The following is a 22,307-nucleotide window of genomic DNA, read 5'->3' as shown; positions in this document are numbered from 1 at the left end:
AGTTCGATTCCCGGTACCAGAAAAAAACAAGAAAACAAAACAAAACAAAGAACAGAGACCTTGAGCAAAGCCCAGAGGAGCCGTGTGGGTCCCGGAAGAAGAGTGCCATCAAGGCCCTGAGCTGGTGATGAGATTAGAGTAGAGGGAAGGGGCCAGTGGGAGGAAAGGTCACAGAGCCACTCAGTGTGTTTCTGGCTCTCGCTGAGTGGGAGTCCGAAGAGGAAAACGACCGTGGTGGCCACGTGGCAGTGGCTGTGGTGGTGGTGAGACATGCCAGTTGGTTTGGTGTGAACATCTAGAGAGACAAACTGTGGCCAGCTGAGGAGGCTGGGGAAACAGCAGGTCTGGGCACCATCGGGTTTGAGGTGACAGCCAGGTGCTGGCCTGGTGAGGTGTCCTAGCTGTCTGTGTGTCTCCGGGGAGGCTGGGCGGAGCTGCGCCTGCTCGGCTGTGTGCAGGGACCTGAGCACACAGTACTGCTCTGTGACCCCGCCCCCCATTTACCAACCCCGCCCGTGCCCTGGGCGCTCACCACCTTTGCCATCCAGCGCACAGCACGCTCCCCGTGTCTTGAGAGCTACACTTCTGCTGGCCTTGGTGTAGCAGCGGCCGGCTCCTAGCCAGGTCAGGCTGCTCGGCCCCCAAGGCTTGCTGGGCTTCTGTTCTCTGCACTCATCAGCCCTGATCAGGGTCAGGATCAGATGTCTGCCTGCTCTGCTTGAATTCCAAGCTCCCGAGGGCAGGCCTGCGTCTCCCCACTGAAGCCCTGCCCCGTGTCCACAGTGGACATTCAGGAACTGTCCAGATGGGTGATGAGCGAGTAAGTGAGCTAGGCGTGACCTGAAGAACGCCGGAAACACCTGCAAACTGTGTCTTCAGTAAGGAGCCCTGTTGGTTCAGCCACCCTGAGGACAGCACATGCTCACCAGGCGGAGTGGCTCCCCTCTGCCCGGCCTCGCCCTGGGGATGCCAGAAGGAGATAGGACCACTGAGATGGCGCTTGAAGCCCCTTCCTGGCTACAGGTGTGCTGCCCTCCATCCTGCAGAGGGGATTTGCGTTGATAAAGACGCCCCGCTTCACCCATATAACAGTCCTCGTGCCAGAGAGGGTCAGCCATTCCGTTCACAGCAGCCCTGTTGGGCTCAGTCTGAGAAGCAGGCACCACTGAGGCAAATCTCAGAGGAAGTGGCCTTCTTCTCCTTCCTGGCCCAGGCTCCCTGTGGAGGGTATGAGGGGCGTGGGCAGGCTCCCCGCTGCTTAAGGAGGCCGTGGGGTCTCTGTAGGGTTGGGTCAGCTCCCTTCCCAAAGTTGGGAAAAGGCATAAATGAGGGGGAGTCGTTACCTGCATCTTGTTTTCTAAATTGGGCCACTGGAGTCCACCCTGGACTAGAGTCCAGGCCTGTGGCCTGGGGGACCAGGTCAGGGCTCAGGAGCCAGATGCCACTAGGTTGAAGTCTGGTTCAGCTCAGGCTGACTGTGAGATCTTGGGCAAGTCACTGCACTTCCCCAAGCCTTAGGGGTTCTTATCTGTGAAGCGGGCATGATTTGGGTGGCACCTGCCTACGGGGATTGTGTGATTTCACTGGAAAGCACACAGAACACGCGACACACATCCTTTCCTTCGTGTGGGGCCCAAGCGCCTGCTGAAATCGGAGCTCTTTCCCAGCGCTGCCTTCCAGCCTCCTACCTGCTGCTAGGGGAGGTGGTCTGGGCAGGAGCCCTGAGGAGCTCGGATGGGGGTGTTCGGGGAAATCTCTCCCCAGGTATTTTCAGGAGACTCTTCTTTGCCAAGCTCAAAGCTAACCTGCAGGAGACTTGGTGATGGTCCCACCCTAAAGTGGGATTTGGGGAAAATGTAGCAAGGACTGTGCTTTGAGGCGGGCCTGGGGTGGGTTCAGGACGGCTTCCTGGCGGAGGTGACTTGGCCAGGTAAGTGAAGGACAAGGTCAGAGAACAAGCTGGCCTTGGTGGGTTGGTTCTGAAGTCTGAGCTTGGCTTCTCCTTGGTAGCTGGGCCCTTCGGGCTTCCACAGAGGCCTCTTCCCTGAGGCAGAGCTGAGGACCCTCAGGGGGTCTCTGTCCTCCTTGAGGCAGGAAGCCATGTTGAGGATATGCACGGAGGACAGCTATTTGTGGATCAGTGAGGGTTTGACTCATGCTGGAGTTGGGGAGGAGGTGCAGGAGGGGAGGTGGGGATCACAGAGTCTGACCAGAGTGGTTAGCGAAATGTGTACGGCGTCTGTCCTGACACCTCTAGTCAGGCTTCAGCTACTGTGTAGGCCAGGAACAAGCGGCTGCAGCTCCTGGGTTCCCCCTTGACTTACCTGCTGCCCTCCACAGGTGTTTCAACCCCCTGAGACTGGCTGGCAGGTGGGTTCCTGGGCACAGCACCTAGCTGGGCGTGCAGGGCCCGTGGCCGCGTGGCCACCTCCTGAGAGCTGATCTCGCAGAACCTCAGCTTACTCGTTTGTGAAATTCCTGCTGTGCCTGACGCTGGGGAATGTGCCGGGTCAGTGAGGTGGCGCAGACCTCACGATGCCCACGGTCTAGAGTAACAGCAAACGTACCGGATGACCCGCTCACATTCCTGCTGGACCTGCTTCGTGGTGCTCTGATAAATTAATCTGGAGAAGGGTTTTCTGAAAGGAGAGCTGGGAAGCCTAGCAAATCCTTGGTTTAGATGAAGCTGGGCCTGCTGTAGGTAGTTAAATTTATTGCCTGGCTTCTTTGTATTTTTTAGAATAAGATGGTACAGTCAATAAAAGTGAAATTCATTTTTAAAGAATTGTATACAAGAGCTCTTAGTTTTCTATCAGTAGCATGCAGGATCACTACTGTTTGTTAAAGAAAAAAATAATATCCCAAGGATATTAAAGAATTAAATCGTAATAAAAATAGGACGTAATCACAATTCAAATTCATTTTTACTTCTGCAGTTTTACATAGTCCTTGAGTTTTGGTGATTTTAAAAACATGTCCTACATAACACAATCTATAGTTGTCAGCAGGTTTGTTTGAAAGTTAAAATTTGTAGCCAAATCGTTGTTGGTTTATGTTAGCTCTCCCAATTTTTTTTTTTTTTTTTGGTTTTTGTTTGTTTGTTTGTTTGTTTTCCAGTACTGGGAATTGAACTCATGACCTCGCGCTTACCAGGCAGGCGCTGTGCCACTGAACTAAATCCCCAGCCCCGTTATTGGTTTATATTGATTATTACAAAATCTTAAGTTAAAAAAATGCCCACAGTCTGTGTCAGTTGTGGTGGTGGGGTGGCTCCAGGCCTGGGGAGCAGATGGCAAACACTTATCCCAGTAGCCCTGGCCTGGATTTTCTGCTTTGCCCTCTGGCTTCGGCTGGTCTGTGAGCTCCTTTTGCTTATTGCCAAGTCCCAGCTCAAGACCACTGGGAAACCCACAGCGGCACTTGAGTGCTGGCTCTGCAGAGCCAGGTGAGCCTTGGCCACCAGGGAGGTGCTGGCTCTATCTCAGATCTCAGGAAAGGGTTCTCCCACCACCTTGTGCGCTAACACTTGTGCCACTTGTCTCGGTGTATCAGGACCTTCTCACGGAATCAAAACACAGAACCAAACTGGGTCCTGAGGGTACACTTAGATGATCCTGCTGCCAGTACAGTTTAAAAACCAGCTGTGTGGCCCAACCTCGTCACCCCAGATGGGAAGTTGAGGCATAGACAGGAGTGGGTGGGCTTGCTCAGAAGCTATGGAATGTGGCCGCAGGAACCAGTATCTTAAGTGTTCAGGAGAAAGCACCATGGGCAGAGGGGTGGGTGGAGGCTCTGGGTGGCCTACACTGGGGACAGGGTGACAGAGATACAGTGGAGGGCAGCCCAGGTCTAGACCACTCCTTCTCTGCCCTTTCATCTTGCTTCCTGGAAGAAGTGGCGGTGCCAGTACGTGGCCCTTCTGGGAGAGCCATGAATTATGCAGGGAAGCCACAGCCGGGGCAGGCGCGTCATAAACGAGCCTTAATAATTCATACGGAGACTAGCCAGGGGAAGGGAGGGCTTCCCGGGGCAGCACTGGGGAAGCCTTCGTACTTCCAGCCCCTGCAAGGGCTGCCACTGCTACCTGCTTATTCCTGGGGCTGGCCACACAGGCAGGGGCAGTGTGTCTAGGAGGTCACTGGGCTCTGGGAAGGTGTATTCACTCAGCAAAGAGCCTGTTCTTCCAAGCTGGTAGGGAGGATCCTTCTCCTTCTGGGCTCGCAGCCCAAGGCAGAGATGACACCAAAGGAAAAAGGGAATGTAACTAAAACAATAGCCCCAGGAAGGGCTTGGAGATTAGTTTCTTCTGTGGGGTGCAATTCTAAATGGAGAGCAAGGTGGGCTTCACTGAGCTGATGGTGTGTTTAGAGACCTGAAGGAGGTAAGGGGGCTGGAGGGCTGCTGAGGAGAACCTGCCCTGGACAGAGGGAGCAGCCCATGTGACGGGGTGTGCAGGCCACACTGAGGAGGCCAGTGGGGACTGGGGGTACATCCATGGGTGGACTTTGGCTTTTCCTTCAGTGCCAGGGAGCTAGAGCTTGGTGTTGCTAGGAGACACGCCATTCCAAAAGGGCACCCTAGCTGTGTGTGGAGGTGGACATGGAAGTGGGATGCCAGGGCAGAAGCTGGTGGCCAGGGAGCTGGCAGTTGCTGATCCATTAGAGACAGTGGCTGCCCAGGCCAGGTGGTGGCCAGGAACGTGGTAGGTGCTGGGCACCCTGTGAATGTGGAGGCAGGAGGATTTGTGGAGAGGTTAGATGGGGGTGGGGAGGGGGTTTTCAGTCCCCTGAGGCTTTTGACTTGAGCAGAGCGAGTGGCCTTCAGCAGGCGGGAGGTAAGTGGTGGAGGGTGGACCCAGGGGGAGGTCGGGATCTGGAGTGTGGACATTCAGAGGCCTGGCGGAATAACCCATGTGGTCTTGCCACCCCAGCAGCTGGGATTCAGGACTGGCATCCTTCTGGGCATAATGATGTACACCTGGAATCCTGGCACTTGGGAGGCTGAGGCAGGAGCATTCCTGCAAGTAGGAGACCAGCCTGGGCTACATAGTGAGATCCTCTCAACAAAACAAAACAACGAAAGCAACAAAAAGACTGGTGTCCTGATGTCTGCACCAGCCGGGTTGGCGTTCAGGAAACGCGCAGCCTCAGTGCTTCACTCACTTGCTCTGCTCCTCAGTTTCCCTTTGAGGACGGAGAGGGATGCTGTGACTGCCGTGGAGAGTAATGAGGAGAGCGCAGTGCAGGCTCTGCAGGCCCCTAGCAGGGAGCCCCTAGCAGGGAGCCCACGGCAGGGAGCCCCGGGCAGACCCTTTGCAACAGTGTTTCCAGAGATCTGAAACCTGAAGAGGCCACAGCAGAGAGCAGGGTGTGGGCCACAGGGCAAGGCTGGTACCTGGCAGGGGCTGAGGGAGAGCTGGCCCTGGGCCATTCCCCTCCCCGCCCCCGCTGCTCTGCCCCTGCTCTACCCAGGATCTGGGGCCCCAGTGCCCCCATCCCCACCTCTGCGCTGCAGCGTGTCCTTCCCTGCCGTCGCCTCCTGCCTGCCCCAGTGCACCATGGGCCTTCCCCAGCCGCTCCCTCGGTACCACAGGGGCTGAGGGGCAGATTTGCTCCCTTGGAATCTGGAGCAGCCCACCGGAGGGGCCTCCTGCTGCTGGAAAACCCCAGGCTGGGCTGGGGGAGGGGGAAGGGCGGCCCTGCGAAGCTGCTGCTCAGAAGCGGAGTGGTTGTGACAGTGGCCATCCTGTATTGCTTTGTCCACTTGATAGATGACTCACCTGAAGTCCAGGGTGGCAGAATGGGTGTTGCCAAGGTCACATGGCAAAACGTGGCAGACGCAGAAGTTAGGGTCAACCATGAGGGTCATCCTCCTAACCACTGCAGGGAAATCTCTTGCCCCTTTCTCAGCTTCACAGTTTTGGCCAAGGCTCACCTGTCCCGTCTGTGCAGTCCACACTGCCTGCTGGTCTCGCCTGCGCCCCGCTCCTGTGCTGATGGTGGTGCTGCGGTCCTCTGCGGGGTGACCCCGGACACGGCTGTTCCCCTTGGCCAGTTGATGCCTCTCAGCCCGGAGGAGTGCTGCTCCTTGGCTGGGCCTTGCTCCTTCCCTGTCTCCGCCCCTCCTCCAGCAGGGTGTTAGAGCAGACACCGGGCCGGACCCTGTGCCCTAATTAAAGCTGGTGACCGTCTGACTGGGGGGAGGGTGGCGGCGCAAGCTTGCTGCCTCCCAGTCACGCACCAATTAAAGGAAAAATGCAAAAAAATTAATAAAAAAACGAAAAAAGGAAAAGTTCTTTCTCAGCAAAGAAAGGGAAGGGACAGCCCCGTAATTAATAACCTCATTAAGGAGCCGTATTTGGGCAGGGTCCCCAGACACACGTAGCTGAGGCTGGTGGATTTGGGCTAATTCAAGCTTCAGCAGCAGTAGCCTCTGCCGGCTCCTCCAGACCCGTGTGACAGCTGGGGTGCCTCTGCCCGTGTGCATGGAATGGGGGTTGCTTTGCGAGGGAGTGGGGTCTCCAAGCCGCTCCGTGTTCTGGCTCTGGAGGGCCCTTAGCCAAAACACAGATGTTTTGAAGATAGCTAGTCCCCTTTGGGCCCTGTGCCTCAGTTTACCTGCTAGTGAGTAGGCTGGTGGCTAGCCGGGAAGCCTTGTGCTCCCCTCGGTCAGCTGAGCAAGCGTGCTTCCTTGTCACTCTGGCCTGTTCCCCTCCAGGGATTGGCAGTGGAAGGCTAGGGCTGACCTCATCGCCTCTGTGGCTTAGCTCACTTTGCCTCTGGGGAGTGGGTGACTTCGGCTTGGTGTCGTCCTCTGCCAGCCCTGTCGTCCTTGGAGGCTGTGATCAGATTGGATTGAATGGGAGACCCACCCTCGGCACCTAGTCCTGAGGGATGCTGAGACCTGGGTCTCCTCTAACGAGTGCATAAGCAGGAAAATGCTCCAGAGAGAGGAGGCCCCGAAGTCCCAGGACCAGGCGGCACACCGGGTCTCCCCTGCATGGGGGTCTCAGAGGCGGTGCAGGGGGCCACACCCTCCTGGAGGCCCAGTGTGGAGAGGGAGACGGATGGTGGGGAGAGCACCTCTGTGTGCAGGAGGAGCAGCTGTGCTCGCTAGCATCCTTTACATGGGCAGGGCTTCCCCTTGCCTCCTCTTTGGGTCCTGGCCGGTGGGCAGGCTTGTGAGCTTTATCTCCATTTTCCACATGGGAGAACAGAAGCCCGAGAGCACACGGGTGGTCCAAGGGCTTGGAAGAGCCACATCTGGACCTGGGCGTTCGGAGTCAGAGGCACACCTGCCCAGGCGGTCAGGGAAGATCCCCAAGGAAGTGGCCCTGGGGGTGTCATGACTCGGAGGGCACCCTTGAGCCTTCTGCCACTTGCAGCCAGTGCTGGCCGCAGCTGCTCTCTGAATTCGAGTGGCTGTCCAGGGGCAGCACGCCCTTTCCAGGCGGCAGGGGGTAGTGGGCCCTGTGCCCCCCACCCACTGTCTTTCCCGGGCTGGGTCAGCCTGACCCCGCTCTCGAGGCTCTTTGGTCTGTCTGTCACTCCTGCCCCACTGCTTCCTGCCCTTTCTTTCTTCCCCTTTCAGAAGACTGCAAAGGCGCCGAGGTAGGAGGTAGCAGGCCAGCTGAAATATAATCAGAATAATTAAATAGCACTTTATTTTAAATCGTTCCTCTCCCAGAGCAGGAAAATAATTGGCCAGCCTGTCACGAGAGAAGCAGGAGACCTGGGGCTCCCGCCGTTGCCGAGCTTGGTTCACCATGCCCTTGGCAGCAGGGGCTTCGGCTGTGCCTGCCCCCTTACCCCCCTCGCCTGTCCCGGCCAGGTCCTGTCCCAGCATTCACCTCCTGCTTCACCCACCATCCCACCCTCAGTGTCCGCCCCGCCACCCGCACAGCGGCTGTCCTGTTACGCTCAGGGGAGGGTTGTAGGCCCCTGCGGAACAGGATATATCCAGACAGGCTGCCTAGCGGAGGCAGCAGAGCTTTAATAGCAAAAAATGCCTCCATGTGTGGTGAGAATGGCCTGCCGAGGCCAAGCCTGGGGTCTGGGGCCCTGCCAGGCCCGGCCTCTGCTAGACCTGCCCCTGCCTGCTCTGAGCAGGTGCCTTTCCCCTGCCCCCTCGCCCCTCTACTGGGTCCAGCCGCCCACACCCATCCGTGCCCTCTGAGGGCAAACCTGCAGTGTTACCTGTCTCTGGTTTTTCGATTTGTTTAATTATAGATGAGTTTTCTGCATAATTTATTCCAAAAGCCTGGATTATACTATACAATTAAATCACATTCTGATCATCGACTTCACATATAAAATTAACAACTGGCAACAGTTTAATCTGTGCTGCTGCATCCGCACATGGTCTGTCTCTCTCTCCCCTCCATCCTCTCCTCGCCCGTCTCCCCCTTGCCCACCCCCTCCCGTGAGCACTTGAAGCTGGCTGCCCCCACCTGAGTGCTCCGCAGTTTCACGAAGGCTCTGCCTGCCTTGGAGCTGGGGTCTCGGTGGTTCTGTCACTAGGGTCCTCCACCTCAGCAACTTGCCCGCTTGCCTGTCCCGGCCAGGTCCTGTCCTAGCATCTACCTCCTGCGTCACCCACCATCCCACCCTCGGTGTCCACCCCGCCACCCGCACAGCGGCTGCACACTCGTCCAGTGTGCTCGAGTGTCTGCCCCTTACAGCTATTTAGGCAGTCACCATTAACCCTGCTGACCCATGGGAAGGCTGAGGTTCGGAGATCGCACAGCTGGCGGAGGTGGCCTCTCCCCAGAGGTTCCCGCAGGCTACACTGTCCTGGAAGGGTGTGCTTCTGGGCCTGAGGGAGCCAGGGAGGTGGGTCTGGCTTTCCTCTAAGTGCAGGACCTGCCCCACCCTTGCCGGCTCCAGGCTCCCGTCTGTGAGGAGGGCTGCTGTGCCTTCCCCACCCTCAGTTTGGGCACGTTGGAGGCCTTGTCTGGGTGCACCAGTGCACGTGGATCGGGAAGTGCAGTCTCGGGCCAGACACTCTCCCCTCACTGTCTTGCTAATTTGGCACTTAAAAGCACCTAGAGATAAGCAGTGTCATCTCAGCAAAGAGCTGGAAAGTCACAAGGCTGTGGGGAGCGAGCAGGTAGACGGCCCTGCGGAGTGAGCCGTGGGCAGCACTGTCTGGCTAGGAGGCATTGCCACAGCCAGGAACTTGGGCCCAACTCAGTAGGAGCCTGAGCGGGATTTGGTCAGTTTGGCTTTGGCTCAGTGGGGCCGGGACTCCTGATGCATAGCTCTCCCTCAGAGCCCCGGGCCTTTCTGCGGGAGTGAGCCTGCTTATGCCTGACTAGGTTGGCCTTAGCCTGCTAGGTGCCTTCTGCAGTCTCAAGTCAGGAACACGGTGGAGATGTAGTCACCCCCTGGCTCCCTCAGTGCCCATGTGTCGCTTGCTAGAGCCAGCCCTGGGACACTGGCCAAACCCTGGAACCCGCAAAATCATATTTCTGTGGCAATGAAATCAATTTTCCAATTCTCGGTCGTGTTCCTTTTAACTCTGAGATACACATATTGCCTTCCTAGTTGGGTTTGATTTAGGCAAAGAATCAGAGTAACTTGTTTTCCCTGGCATTGTGCTGATGGGCAGTGTGCCAGGGCCTGGGGGCTGCCTCAGTCCCAGGGTGCCAGACTTAGGGCCAGAGCCACCCTTAGAGCCTGGGATAATGCATGTGTCACATTGAGCCGGTCATTACATCCCACAGCAGAGTCCAGAGTGACTCAGCCTTGTTGAGAGGGCAGAGACTGTGTGTGTGTGTGTGTGTGTGTGTGTGTGTGTGAGAGAGAGAGAGAGAGAGAGAGAGACAGAGACAGAGAGACAGAGAGAGACACAGAGACACAGACAGAGACAATGTATGTCTAGAGGAAGAACTTGACTTGATCCTCAGAGTTGGTTCTCCTGAAAATTGTTTTAGTGTTGAAGCAGCCTTTTTACATGAAGTGATGGTGATTATATTAATAATGTGTTGTCTGTACAAAATAAAAACTTGGCATCTATGTCCGTTCTCCCTATTAATTTCCTTGTACCTATCTGTGAAATCCCAGGAATGGAGACCTATAGGCATATAGAAGAGTTCACGGCCTGGAGTAGAACTGGTATTCTGGTAAACGTTGCCAGTCTGCTCTCCAGGGAGAAAACCTGTGATTTTTAGCATTTACTGATTTTGGAGGTGTAAATGTTCCCACCATGATGAGCTTTATACCCCCAAGGTGGCAGCGCTAAATGCCAAGTTGGGAAGGAGTACCCGGGTCAGCCCTTGTGTGTCAGCCTTGTGACCCTGGCACACCTCTGAGACAAATCCTGTCTATCTTTTCCTGGTCAGGCGACCTTGGGCAGGTCCGTTAAAACCTCTGTGCCTCAGTTTCCTCCCCTGTAAGTTGGGATGGTGATGGTTGCTATCTTTGTGAGAGCTGACGTAAAAGAACACGCAGTGTTCTGGCGCTGTGCTTTGTACACAACGGACAGCCTTGTGCATTTCAGCCTAGCGAGGATTGTGATTAACTTTCTGTCCTCTGGACTGGTGAATGGCTGAGGGCAGGGGCAGGGGCCGGCAGAGTGAATGGTTCCCTGTGGAGATCAGACCCTTGACCTTGCTCGTTTGTCTGCCACCTGCCCGGCTGGACGCAGGACTGTGTGGCCGTCCATCCCAGTATCCTCCACCAGAGCTCTGCTGTTTCAGGATTACAAAAGAGCCACCTGTCACACTGTCCACCCACAGCCGGGGCCAAGACATCCGCGCCTGGGGGACAGCGGCCAGCTAAGGCGGCTCTCTGTTCTCTGACTACGCCTCGCCTCCCCAGGTTGGCAGTGGAAGCCTGGTTGCCCTTTCTCCCTAGCCTGCAGCCTGGCTTCCCCCGGACTCAAGGTTAGCCTCCCCTGCGGTGGGGAGTGGAGGTGGGCACCGGGCTGTGGCTCAGGGAGCAACAAGTCAAACCTAACACCTCTATTTTTTGACGCTGATTTTCTACCCATCATGGTCCTGACATTCAGCTTGGCAAATTGCAATTAGCGATCCTCCTGCCTCCTGCTCCGAGTTCCCATGCCAACCGACCCAGGCACACACAATGACATGTGCCCAGCCCCCCAGCCACCGGCAGGAGGAGGGATGTGGGGCAGGGGGCCAGGGTGGATGCTTGTGCGCGTCTGACCCGGGAGCGAGAAGACAGTCCTGGTCCCGAGAGACCCTAGGGAAGATGGCAGGCCCAGGAGGGGTGCTGGGGCCAGATGCCTGTCCCTGTATCACCCTGTCCCTGCTGTGCCCTGTGCCCTGTGCTTGACCCCTGGCACATTTCGGTCTCTCTGAGGTTCTCCTGCGGGCCCTCCCTGGAGAGGCTTTGGCCTGCAGAATGGGATTGTGTGGGAGGAAGGGGAAGTTGAGGTACCTTTCCAGGCACATGAGGGGAGGGAGACGTGTTCGCAACAGAGAGCGTCTGGCATTATCTGAAGGGGCGGTCACAGGTTTGCGCCCAGTGGCGGCCTCTCCCCAGACACCTTCCCTTTTCCAGGGTGTGGAATGGAGAGTGCGGGGCCGTGTGGCTACCTGCCCAACCTGTCCACTCACAAAGATCCCTGAACAGTGCCCTTGGAATGCCTCTCCTCGTGTGTTCTTGTGACACTCTAAGAGGTGGCCCTGAATAGGCCTCTCATTCTAGAAAAGGAAGCTGAGCAACAGATGGGATTAAAATGACCCTGGGGTGGTACCAGGGCGACCTGCTCAGACTTGTGACTCAGGTGAAGCATTTTTGAGGCTTGTTAAGCCCCCAGAAAGGGGCAGGATTGACTGCACTGGACTGGTGGCTGGGTTTACACTGGGCATCTAGCAGTGGACCTCAGATAAGCACCCATCTACCAGGATACTGGCAAGCAGAGGGCTTTGTGAGCCAGGAGCTCTCCATGCCTACTGCTCAGATGAGGTCCAGAGGGGCAGGGACCTGTCCAGACTTACACAATAGGGTGGTGATGACAGCGGTGTTCCCTCCCCTTGCCTAGGCCCCACCTGGCTGCATCCTGCCTCCTTCCCGGGGTCTAGAAATTCCCGTGTTCAGAGCCGCTACATCAAGGTCTGGCTCTCCACAGTGAAATGTAGCCTCCTGCAGGCTTCTTGGAGCTGCCGAACTTCCTCAGCACATTCACAGTACGCTCCTTCCTCTCTTCTCCCTGGCTGGCCGACAGTACGTGAGGAGAGGCCAGGCCCCCGGGCTGGACTTCAAAGGACAGCCACGGGCACACTCTGCTTTCTTGCTTCTGTTTCTCCTTTTAGTGAAAATTGGGTTGAGCGAACGGCGGCCCTGGTCCCCCTGGGTGGCAGGGGCTGGATTGTCCCAGCTTCAAGTGGACCTGACATTTCTGTCCTGTCGCACACAGGATGCAGCACTGGGCCCGGCGCCTAGAGCAGGAGATCGACGGTGTGATGCGGATCTTCGGCGGTGTTCAGCAGCTCCGTGAGGTAAGCCTAGCGTATCTGCTTTCCCCCAGGGACCCTCTTCCAAGTGGGTGGGCAGTGGTGAAGAGCCGGCCTTGTTGAGGTCTTGGGCTGTGCTTTTCTTTCTTTTTCTTTTTCTTTCTTTCTTTCTTTCTTTCTTTCTTTCTTTCTTTCTTTCTTTCTCTCTTTCTCTCTTTCTCTCTTTCTCTCTTTCTCTCTTTCTCTCTTTCTCTCTTTCTCTCTTTCTCTCTTTCTCTCTTTCTCTCTTTCTTTCTTTCTGGCTTTTTGAGACAGGGTCTTGCTACGCAGTTCAGGCTGGCCTGGAGCTCACTTTGTAGCCCAGGCTGGTCTCGAACTCTCAGCCATCCTCCTGCCTCAGCCTCCCGAGTGCTGGGATTACAGGCATGCGCCACCACGCCCGGCAGGTCTGTGCTTTTCAAGGGAGCTGTTGGAGCTGTGACCCTCTGGCACTGATGACCCCTGCCACTGGGAGGGAGTTGGTGCTCTCCAGGTTCCCCTCCGGGTGCGCTCTGTGTTTGAGGTGGCACCTGAGGTGGGAGCCCTAGGAAGAGGCCAGTGGCTGCAGGGTGTGGGAAAGCCCAAGGGACTAACCCCAAAGTGACAGGATGGCCAGGCCAAGCAAGCCTGGGGTACAAGCCTGGGAGCCAGTGCTCGTGGGCTGTGCGGGGTGGCAAGCTGCATTCTGCCTTGGGAAGAGGGAGCAGGGTGCAGGCGGGGTGATTGATGAGACGCCGGCAAGCACATTCATCCTGGGAGATTATGTTAATGTTTGAAATAGTGCTGTGAAGAGCGAGCTATCCGTCACCCCCAGAAGGCTGTGAAATGTGTCCCTGTCAGGCCACAGGCTCCTGAACTGTTGCTCCTCGTGGAAATGCGGAGGCTCAGAGATCGGCGCTCTTGGAGCGCCGGGGGTGGGGCTCCTGGGGATCTCTTAGCTGGAGTATGGGCCTGGAGGTCTTGGCCAGGACTGAGTAGGGGTTAGTGGGGGTCCCCTGCTGATAGTTGGCTGGAACAACAGAAACGATGAGATACTGTGGGGATTCTGTTGAGAGTCCAGGCCCTGGGTTCCGTGATTTCTGTGTTTCTGTCCTCCCTCTTGGTCAGGGCTGGGGTCAGCAGACGTAACTTCGGAGGGGGCGGGGGCCGTGGGAGTCATCATCGGTCTTTCCCCATACTTAGCTTCTAGGTGCCCGCAGTGTGGGGGTGGCAGTGTGTTCACGTTGCTTGTGGTTGTAGGACCCCGGAACAAATGGAGCTCGTTGGAGGTGACTGATGAGTGGGTAACACGTCTAGGTCTGGAGGGCTGAACCACCCCCTGCTTGCTGGCCTTCCTGCCATGGTCCAGGGTCTCTGAACCTCCCTTTCCTGGTTGCTGGGCTCGAATTGCTGTAGTTGCATCCCACTCCTTCTGTGAACTCTCAGTGACTCAGCTGTGCTTGGAAGCTAGCAGCCTCCAGAGAAAGCACGGTAGGAAATACTGTTCCAGAACAGGAGTCAATTCAGGCTCAGGAATGGCGCTCAGCACTAACCAGGCTCTTAAGTGGGCACTGCCAAGTACAGCGCATAGGTTCATGAAGGAACGGCAGCTCCTGAAACGAACGGTGTCCGCCTTTCCAGAGACACTGTTTTGTACGCAGACATCGGATATAGCAGTTAAGACTCTTCCGTGCCTTGAATCCTCAGCTCTGGGACGTTGTTTGTTTTATGCTTGGGAGTAACTCAGACCCTGAACATTCGCCTGTGAGAAAGCGACATGCACACTTTATGCCTGGACTTGGGTCTGTCAGTTCCCTGGGTGGTAAGGACCAAGGTGGAGTCCGTGTTCAGTGGACCTGTCTTGTTCCACCAGGCAAGACCATGACTTCCTCTGATCCTCCTTTTTGACCCATAGCATGGCTGGTGAGTCTGATGGGAAAATGCAGTGGATTTGAATTTCTCTTGTTAATCATTTTCACCCCTAGGACGTGCTCCCTTCCTTTCAGGTGGGACCTGAGTGATTTCAGGCCATTTATCCCCGTGTCTTCCCTCAGCCTCACTGCCCCACAGTGACAGAGCTGTCACACAGCCGGCTTGTGGCAGAATCCCTGGGGCTTGGGCCCGGGCTCCTGACTCCTGCTGCTGGGTGCTGCCCCTCCTCTGGCCGCGTTTCCCCCGTTGGGAGGGTGAACGGAGCTGGGCAGGAGCAGGGCTGTGCCTGGTGTGGCGGGCAGGGAAGTGCTGACCAGGCGCCCGCTCCTCCTGGCAGCCCCACCGCTGCCCAAGGCTGCCAGCTCTCCAGCAGCTCCGTCCTGCTCCAGTTTTCCGCACCTGCTTCCTCAGCCTTACTTCCTGCTAAGGGCTCCGGGGCTACTTCTAGGCCCAGGGCACTCTAGAGGGGTGCATAGGAGAGGCGGCAGTGGGGTTAGTGTAGAGTTCTGCAGGGAGAGGGCAGACCTGGGGGAGCAGGAGGGAGCGGCAGGGGGCCGCTCTCCCGTGGGCCGCACCCATGTTTCCAGGTCAGGAGGATGCTTGGAGCAGAGCACTGACTGAGCTGCCAGTGCTGCCAGGGACCCGGCACTGCCAGGGCTGACAGCCTTGGTCTCCGCCAGAGCTCCTGCCCCACAGGCCGCCCTGCGCTGATGCTGAGCTGTCCCCGAGCACCTGCAGCTGGGATGGTCGTGGTGTCACAGCCCCTCCACGGCTGCTCTCCCTGCCTGCCCCAGTCCCAGCGGCTGCCCCGCCCCCAGTGGCTGGGAGCTTTGAGGGCTGGCAGCTGCAGGAGAGCAGAAACTGCGGACGGTGGCATTTGGGAGCATTTTCCTTGCCTTGGCATTTTCCTTCTCCTGACCTTACCGCAACCTACCGGGCACCACTGGGGTCAGCCTGTGGCCCATTTACAGGTTGGAAGCCTGGCATGCCGTGGTGGGGCCCAGGGTCTGCCCGGGGGACCTCGTCACCTTTTTCCACCTGAAAAAGCGTGAGTCCTGGTACTCACATGCTGCTGCCCTCAAACTTCACCCAGATCCGCGGGAGCCACTCCCTCCCGGGTACTTCAGCCCTACCCGCCTCTCTTACCCTCACTAGGCCGCAAAAATGTGGACCCTGAGCGGTCTCTCTCTCCAAGCCCCCAGGCCTGAGCCCCTTCTCCACCCTCCCGCACCAGCACCATATTGTCCCCATCCTGAGGGGAGAGCGGACTGCATATGCTTAGGCTCTGAGCTCATTTCCATAATGAGGCTGATCAGGACAAATAATTCATCAGGGTCCTGGGGGTGCATGAGGATGATGTGGCGATGGCATGTCTCCCCTCTGAAGCCCAGGTCACTCTGATGAGTACAGCCAGGGACCTGCCCCTCCTACCAAGGGCCTGGGGTACAAGGGGAACAACTGGAGGACCCTTGGGAAAGCAAAGCAAGGAGGGATCATCAGGCATGAGGAAGAAGTACTTGGTTCACCAGGTTTACCAGCCCTGGGATGGGTTTCTGACCTGGGAGGACACCTTCCTTGGAGCGGAGAAGACCCCGCTATGGTGGGAGTGAGGGGAGGCTGCCTAGCCGGAGCTGGCCTGGGAAAGGGAGCTGGGATGGCCATATCTGAGAGCCACAGGGTACCCTCTGGAAAGGTTCAGGGCAAGTCTGGGCCCACAGGAGCCCTTCCGTCACGTCAACCGCGGTACTCCACCTGCCAGTCAGGGCAGAAATGGCATGCTGCCTTGTGCCTGTGCCCCATGGCAGCCTTAGCCCAGCAGCAAGCTACTGGTTATTCCTGTAGCACTGTCACACAGGTGTGGAAACCAGACTGCCCTTTCCACCCATCCTGGAGCCTGCCAGGCCAGCCTTGAGTGCGGGCCGTGGGGCAGAGGTGTCGAGGCAGAGGAGCCGCCCCTGGGAAGCACCTCCCTTGGACTGCTGAGTAATCCCCACCGCTGGAGCCCAGGACTCCGCGGTCCCCAGCCCCAAGTCTTCTCCCCTTCCTCCTGCTGCGCCTCTATGGGCATCTGTGGTGTTTTAAGCCCGTTGTGCCCATGGCCTCCACCCTGCACAGGGGCACACCAGGAGTGACATTTCTGAGCCAGGGAGGTGCCATAGCACTCCCCTGACTTGTCTTCCCCTGACCATCCCTCCGCCCATCTGTTAGTGCTTCCAGGAATGTATAATTAATACTTGCAGAGTGCCCCATCTGGAGCTGGCTCCCACCGTAGGCTGGAGATCAGCCATGTCCAGGGCCCTTTTCCTGCGGGGCTCAAGGTGGCAGGACAGAGCCGCTGTGCTGGTGTCTTTGAGACAGCCCCCTCCACCCCTCTTCCCCACCCAGCACCTCTGCACACTCATACATGGTCTCCAGGTGCTGGCTGAGGCTGTGGTCTCGTGCCTACCTGGGGAGTGTGCTCTCCTGGCATTCGAGCATCCTAGGTGAGGGTTAATAGTACATGGGTGCCGGGAACCTCAGAAACACAGAGACACTAGGGTGGAAAAGGAGCAAGGATGCTGGGGCGGGGGAAGGCGCTGGGGAACAGAAGCAGTCCCGGGGCATGAGGCAGGGGAGCGCAGAGGTTGTGATCCCAAGCCCCTCAGTTGATTTTTCCATCAAAGTGCTGTGATTTTATGCGCCCCTGAAAGGCAAACAGCAGCTGCTTGGCCAGGCAGGCCCCACCCATGCAGGGCTGGCACAGGCTGCTCCTGCTGATGAACTGAGAGTCTGCTGGGGCTGGGGATGAGGCAGCCCACCCGGGCCTCTCCCCTCCCCACCCCAGGGTCTCCCAGCCTCAGGACTGTAATCCTGGGGCGCCTGCACTTGCTCCTGGCACAGCCCTGCGCTCCATGCAGCCTCCTCCTGGGCAGGCTCAGTGGTGCCCTCCTCCCTCCTGGCACAGATGATCAGGATGTGGGGTGCATCGGGTTGTGGGGGGGTCGGGTGTGAAGTGTGCCGCTGGGTAGGGATTGCTGTCACTTGCCTCCCTAAAAACCCACATATATTATTCTTTAATGGAAAGTTAATTGTCTTATTATTCCCTCCATATGGTCCTCTTGCTCAGCACCCAGCGGGGATGCATGGGGCTGGGGGAGGGATCCAGGGAGGGCGTCTGAAACGTGATGAGGCCCCTGCTCAAGCATAATTAGTTACAGAGCGGCGGGTGCATAGGAGCCTGGCCGAGCCCTGCCTGGACCCCTCCTCTTCCCCAGCCCAGCCGCTTTCCACCTCTTTCCTCTCAGGGTCCTGCCCTGCGAGTGACCGAGTGACCTCTCCGGCAGCCTCTCCCAGTGTGAGGTCCGGAATGCTCTCTCCTGTGTAGGGAGACAGAGCTGTGTGAAAGTGGCTGTTACCCTCCTGCGGCCCCACCCGCAACCCACCCAAAATGCATTCTCCGCTGTGGCTAAGAGGGCAGTGTTTACTTTTGAGGGATTTTTCTAAAGCTCTTTCATCCAGGGCAGGAACTCTTCTCTGAGGCAGATTGGACTTAGGCCTCCCTACCCTTCTCTACCTATCCGCCAAACCCAGAGGCATGCAGGGAGGTGGGGATGCCCCAGGACACTGACCTAAGCCCCTGGCTCAGGGTGACCATCTTTTCCTTGATACGAGCCAACTGAAGGGTCCCACACCCTAGTGGCTCCTCTTTAGGGCTGCTGAGGTTGGGCTGGGGAACGGTGTTTTTCTCAGCCCCTGTCCCCCCGGTATCCCCTCTTCCTGCTGCCTGGGCCTATGAGGGGATCTTGTCAGAATGTCTGCAGCAAGAAAGATCAGACACAGGAAGACCCAGAGGGGCTGTGGATATGAGGAGGCAGTCAACCTTTGCTCCTGGAGCCGTGCAGGGAAGGCGGGGCAGGAAGCCTGCTAGGACGCCTGGGTCTCTGGACAACCTCAGCAAGGAGGCACCGTGCGGGTCCCGTCCGGGTCTCTGTGGAGTCAGTGGGTGTGGAAGGGATGAGTCTGGGGGTGGACTTCTTGGGTGAGATCAGCTGATGGCACAGGCATAGGGAGAGGGACCTCCGGTTTCCAGCTTGGGCCAAGAGGTCATTGGGAAGGCACACCCAAGGTCAGTTCCCAGCAAGCTGTGACTCCTGAGGATAGGACATGCCGTGGTGCTGCAGGTGAGGCAGATCTGGAGGTGGGCCTCGGGCCTGTGCGTGGGCAGCGGCTGAATGGTGGTGGGGTGGAAGAGTGACGTGGGTGCGAACAGCAGGGCGGGGCTTTTGCACTCGTGGGACGTAGAGCATGTGCTCTGCCTCTCTGGGCCTCTGCTCCCTCACCTGTGAAATGGGGATCTAAGCAGTGCTGTCCTCGGGGGCAGTGTGAGGCTCTCAGGAGGGCAGGAACAAGAAAAGTCTGCGGGGCCCCACAAGTGTGGGGGGCCTTTGTGACGCCCAGTACCGACAGCCTGCCCTCTGGGGTTTGGTCATGGTTTCAGAAAGTTGGGGTGCCCAGGGTGACCTTTCTGCGTGGCTCAGCCTAGGAGTTTGGGAATGGGTTCTCTCTTTCCAGGCAACCATGACATCTCATTGGAAGAAGACATCTCATTGCTAAGCTGGGGCCAGGCGTGAAGAAATGGGGCCCGTGAGCCAGGGAAGGGCAGCGGCTTCATTGGCCAGAAATCCAGGGGATCCCATGCAAGGCCCCCAAGAAGAGGAGGCAGCTGGGGTGAAGGGAAGGGCCCAGCACCCCAGAAGGCCCCGAATTGCTTTGTCAGTCGGCCACAAGGTAGCAGCTTGTCTGTCACAGCCTGTGAGGGGAGGACGGGAGCTTGGCTGGCAGTGGGCTGGGAGGGTGTGAGGTGCCGAGCTCGGGGCTGTCCCCAGGCGTTGGCCCCAGGATAGGAGAGGTGGGGGGTCAGAAGGTGGCATGGCCGAAGCCAGGACTGAGGTTCAGGAGTTCTTGAGGGTTGCAGTCTCAGGGATCTCTAAGGGGTCTGTGACTGGGGTCCCTCATTTGAAGAGTCTCAGAGGCTGTGACCAGAACCTGCCCAGGCAGACAGCACCAGCAGAGGCTACTGGGGAGCCCTGGCCTTCGCTGCAGACACGTCCCTCTTGAATGATTGTGTCTTGGGAATCTGGGAGGTCTGTCTACCCTACTTTCCTAAAATAAGACCCCGCCCTTTCCTGCACACACAGGAAGTGTTCTAGTGACCACGCGGCTCTCCTCTGGGTCCCCAGAGAAGCTGGCGTTGTAGCGGGACAGCAAGGTTCAGCTCCCGGGGGACCCAGCCCTTGCAGCTTGAGCTGACCTGGGTCTGCTCCCCTCCCCCGCCTCACATCTGTCTCTGAAGCGTGATAGGGTGGCAGTGTCTTCAGCCAGGGGCTGGTCTAGACGATCCAGGGTGGGAGATGGGGGCTGGGGATGGAGGGCCCCGTGGGTTTCCATGATGGGCCTGGAGGAACGGTTGACCCGATCCGCATTCCACCCCGTCCCCCACCCCCATCCATTGCTGGATCAGTAGCAGCCACAGGGACACTTGCCTCAGATTCATGGAGCCTCAAGCACTTGGCTGAGGCAGAGAAGTAATTGGTTTTGACAAACCACAGCCAGCCTCAGGGGCAGCATGGGCAGCACTTACCAAGACCAGGCAGGAAATGGAGGCTCCGTGTGGCCTCCCTCCACCTCCTCTTGAGTACAGCTGCCCTCTCCTGTGAGCGGAGATTTCATGTCTGGAGAAAGTTACACGGCCACGAACTCTGTCCTCTATACCTCTCCCTCAGCAGTGAGGCCTGGCAGCTGGCAAAGGGGCTGGTCTGCTCTGTGCAGACGGGAGAGACTGAGGCAGGGGTGGATCCTGAGCAGGCCTCTCTGTCCCATCCTTGTCAAATGCCTGACTCCCTGGGCCTGAGTGCCTGGCCTCAGTATCCCCTTCGGCACAGGAGGGTGTGAAGTCCAGGCGGGGAAGCAGGACCAGCGCACATAGATGCAAACAGGTGCCTGCAAGGCTGACACGGGCTAGTGCCTAGCTGGTGCCTGGATGGCTAGGCAAGGGGCTGAGAGTGGGGCGACTGGGGCTCTGACTGTCCCACAAGACCCAGGGCACCGTCTGGCCCCACAGGGGAAACCCAGACCGGTGTATCAGGGTTGGGCCTTGGTGCTAGATGTCCTGGAAGAAGTAGGCGTGCACTGGGGTTGGCAGGGCTCAGCTCCACGGTAATGGTCCTTCGACTGTTGTTTGTGAGGAAGCAGGACATGGGCCGGGAGGAGCCCTGGAGAAGAGCTGGCCGCATAGGTGCTGTCTGGGTGCCGGGCTGAGGCTGGGGCGGGGGAGGCTGAGCCGCTCTCAGAGGGACTGGAAGGTTTGGCCAGGTGTGTAGCTCTGGGCAGGAGTAGAAGGGAGTCCTCGTTAGACCTCGGAGTCTCCCGAGTGCCCCCCTGTCCTCCCACCCCCTACCATTACTAGACTTCTCCTCTCCTTCCTCAGTCCTTTTATCGACACTGGGAATTCAACCCAGTGTGCTAGTACTGAGCTACAGCTTCAGCCCTTTCTTTATTTTTCAATTTGAGACAGAATCTCATTAAGTTGCTCAGGCTGGGATCAAACTTGCAATCCTCCTGTCTCAGCCTCCTAGTGTGCTGGAATTACAGTTGTGCAGTGCTATAACCAGCTAGAATTATTCTTCCAAATCTACTTACTCCTCCCCTCACTCACTCCCACCTTCTGCAGACCTCTACCTAGCTTTAAACCCAGACCACCGCTCTTCTTCTGGAAGCTCCTCAGATTAATGCCGAGGCCAGTGGTGTCTGAGGCTCCTCACTCCTGGCAGCTTTTGCACCCTTTGGGTACACGCAGCCTGCCAGGAACCTCTGGCAGACCCAGTCTGGTGATCTCAGCATATGGAGGCCGTGGCCAGAGGGCAGGGGTGGGTCCAGGCCTTCCAAGAGTCCACTCAGACATGGGCAGCCAGCCTGCGAGGCAGCTAGCCCTGGCCGTTCTTGGCCCCATGACTCACTGAGAGACGTAGTTCCTGCCCTGCTGCTGTTTGTGTGCATTGGCCCTGGGCTGACGCTCTGTGCCGACGGCCTGTGAGAGGTGGGCGATAGCAGCACACGTGCACGTGCATGTAGTGAGAGCACGTGAACCCGTGCTGTGAGGTCCACAGAGGGAGTAGCCATGGCTGTACGTGTGCCCTGTGTGTTGGTGGCCTTGGCGTGTGTGTGAGTGTGGACCGGTGTGTGCCATCTGTGGAGGCGAACGCAGGCGTGGGTAGGGTGGGGTGGGACCGGGGAAGGCGGGTGCTGGGAGCTCTGCATCACCCAGCAGGTGAGAACTACTTCACCGATTCATTAGCGAAGCCGAGAAGTCGCAGTTATGGGTGTGAAGCACACATTCATGCACACAGGGTTTCCCTGTGCCCGAGTTACCACCCAGCACGGATCAGCTGCCTTGTATAGGCAGGATGTCGGTGGGTCGTGTGTCCGCATCCTGAGGTAGGGGCTGGATCAAGCAACCCCACTGCAGAGGGCGAAGCCACCCAGGACCTTTCGCCCATTTCACAGAGGTGGAATTGCGACTGATACAGGGGCCCTGGGGCCTTATTTCCAGGCTCTGGGCCTCCTAGTGCAGGGAGCATCCACGGTCTTCTCAAGTAGGCTCTGGCAGCCTGTCCTGCCCTGGCCTGGGCTCCACCAGTTACCTTCTGAAGAGCTGGAGTCTCCACCAGGAGTTCTCTATGCGGAGGAAACCCACTCCAACTTACAACCCCAAATGCCTGTCACCAGCCACTTGTCCCCTGTGCCCTGCAGGCAGGCCTGGGGGTGGGGTGCCTGATCCCCTAGAAACCTGCTAATGCCTCCCCTCTATGTTCTTTGACAGTGAGGGTCCCCCACTTCCCACCAGCATGGAGCACTGTGATTGTGCTTGTCCCTCTGTACCCTCTGTTCAAGCCCAGCT

At 57.8% G+C, this 22,307-nt stretch overlaps 1 protein-coding gene across 12 annotated transcripts in view; it reads left to right on the top strand.

Annotated features, from left to right (window-relative positions):
• Window positions 1-22,307, top strand: part of Cacna2d2 (calcium channel, voltage-dependent, alpha 2/delta subunit 2) — a 119,981-nt gene that overhangs the window by 6,139 nt on the left and 91,535 nt on the right. For all 12 annotated transcript variants that reach the window (XM_013507591.1, XM_013507588.1, XM_005410284.2 and 9 more), the window contains exon 2: window positions 12,385-12,466. In XM_013507591.1, coding sequence (XP_013363045.1) covers window positions 12,386-12,466 — 81 coding nt within the window. In that variant the 5' untranslated portion in view covers window position 12,385. The remainder of the gene's footprint in view (window positions 1-12,384; window positions 12,467-22,307) is intronic.

This window comes from Chinchilla lanigera, unplaced genomic scaffold (assembly GCF_000276665.1).
Source record: "Chinchilla lanigera isolate Chin_1 unplaced genomic scaffold, ChiLan1.0 scaffold00131, whole genome shotgun sequence".
In the NCBI taxonomy this organism is placed as follows: Eukaryota; Metazoa; Chordata; class Mammalia; order Rodentia; family Chinchillidae; genus Chinchilla; species Chinchilla lanigera.
This window is presented reverse-complemented; position numbering and strand designations above follow the sequence as displayed.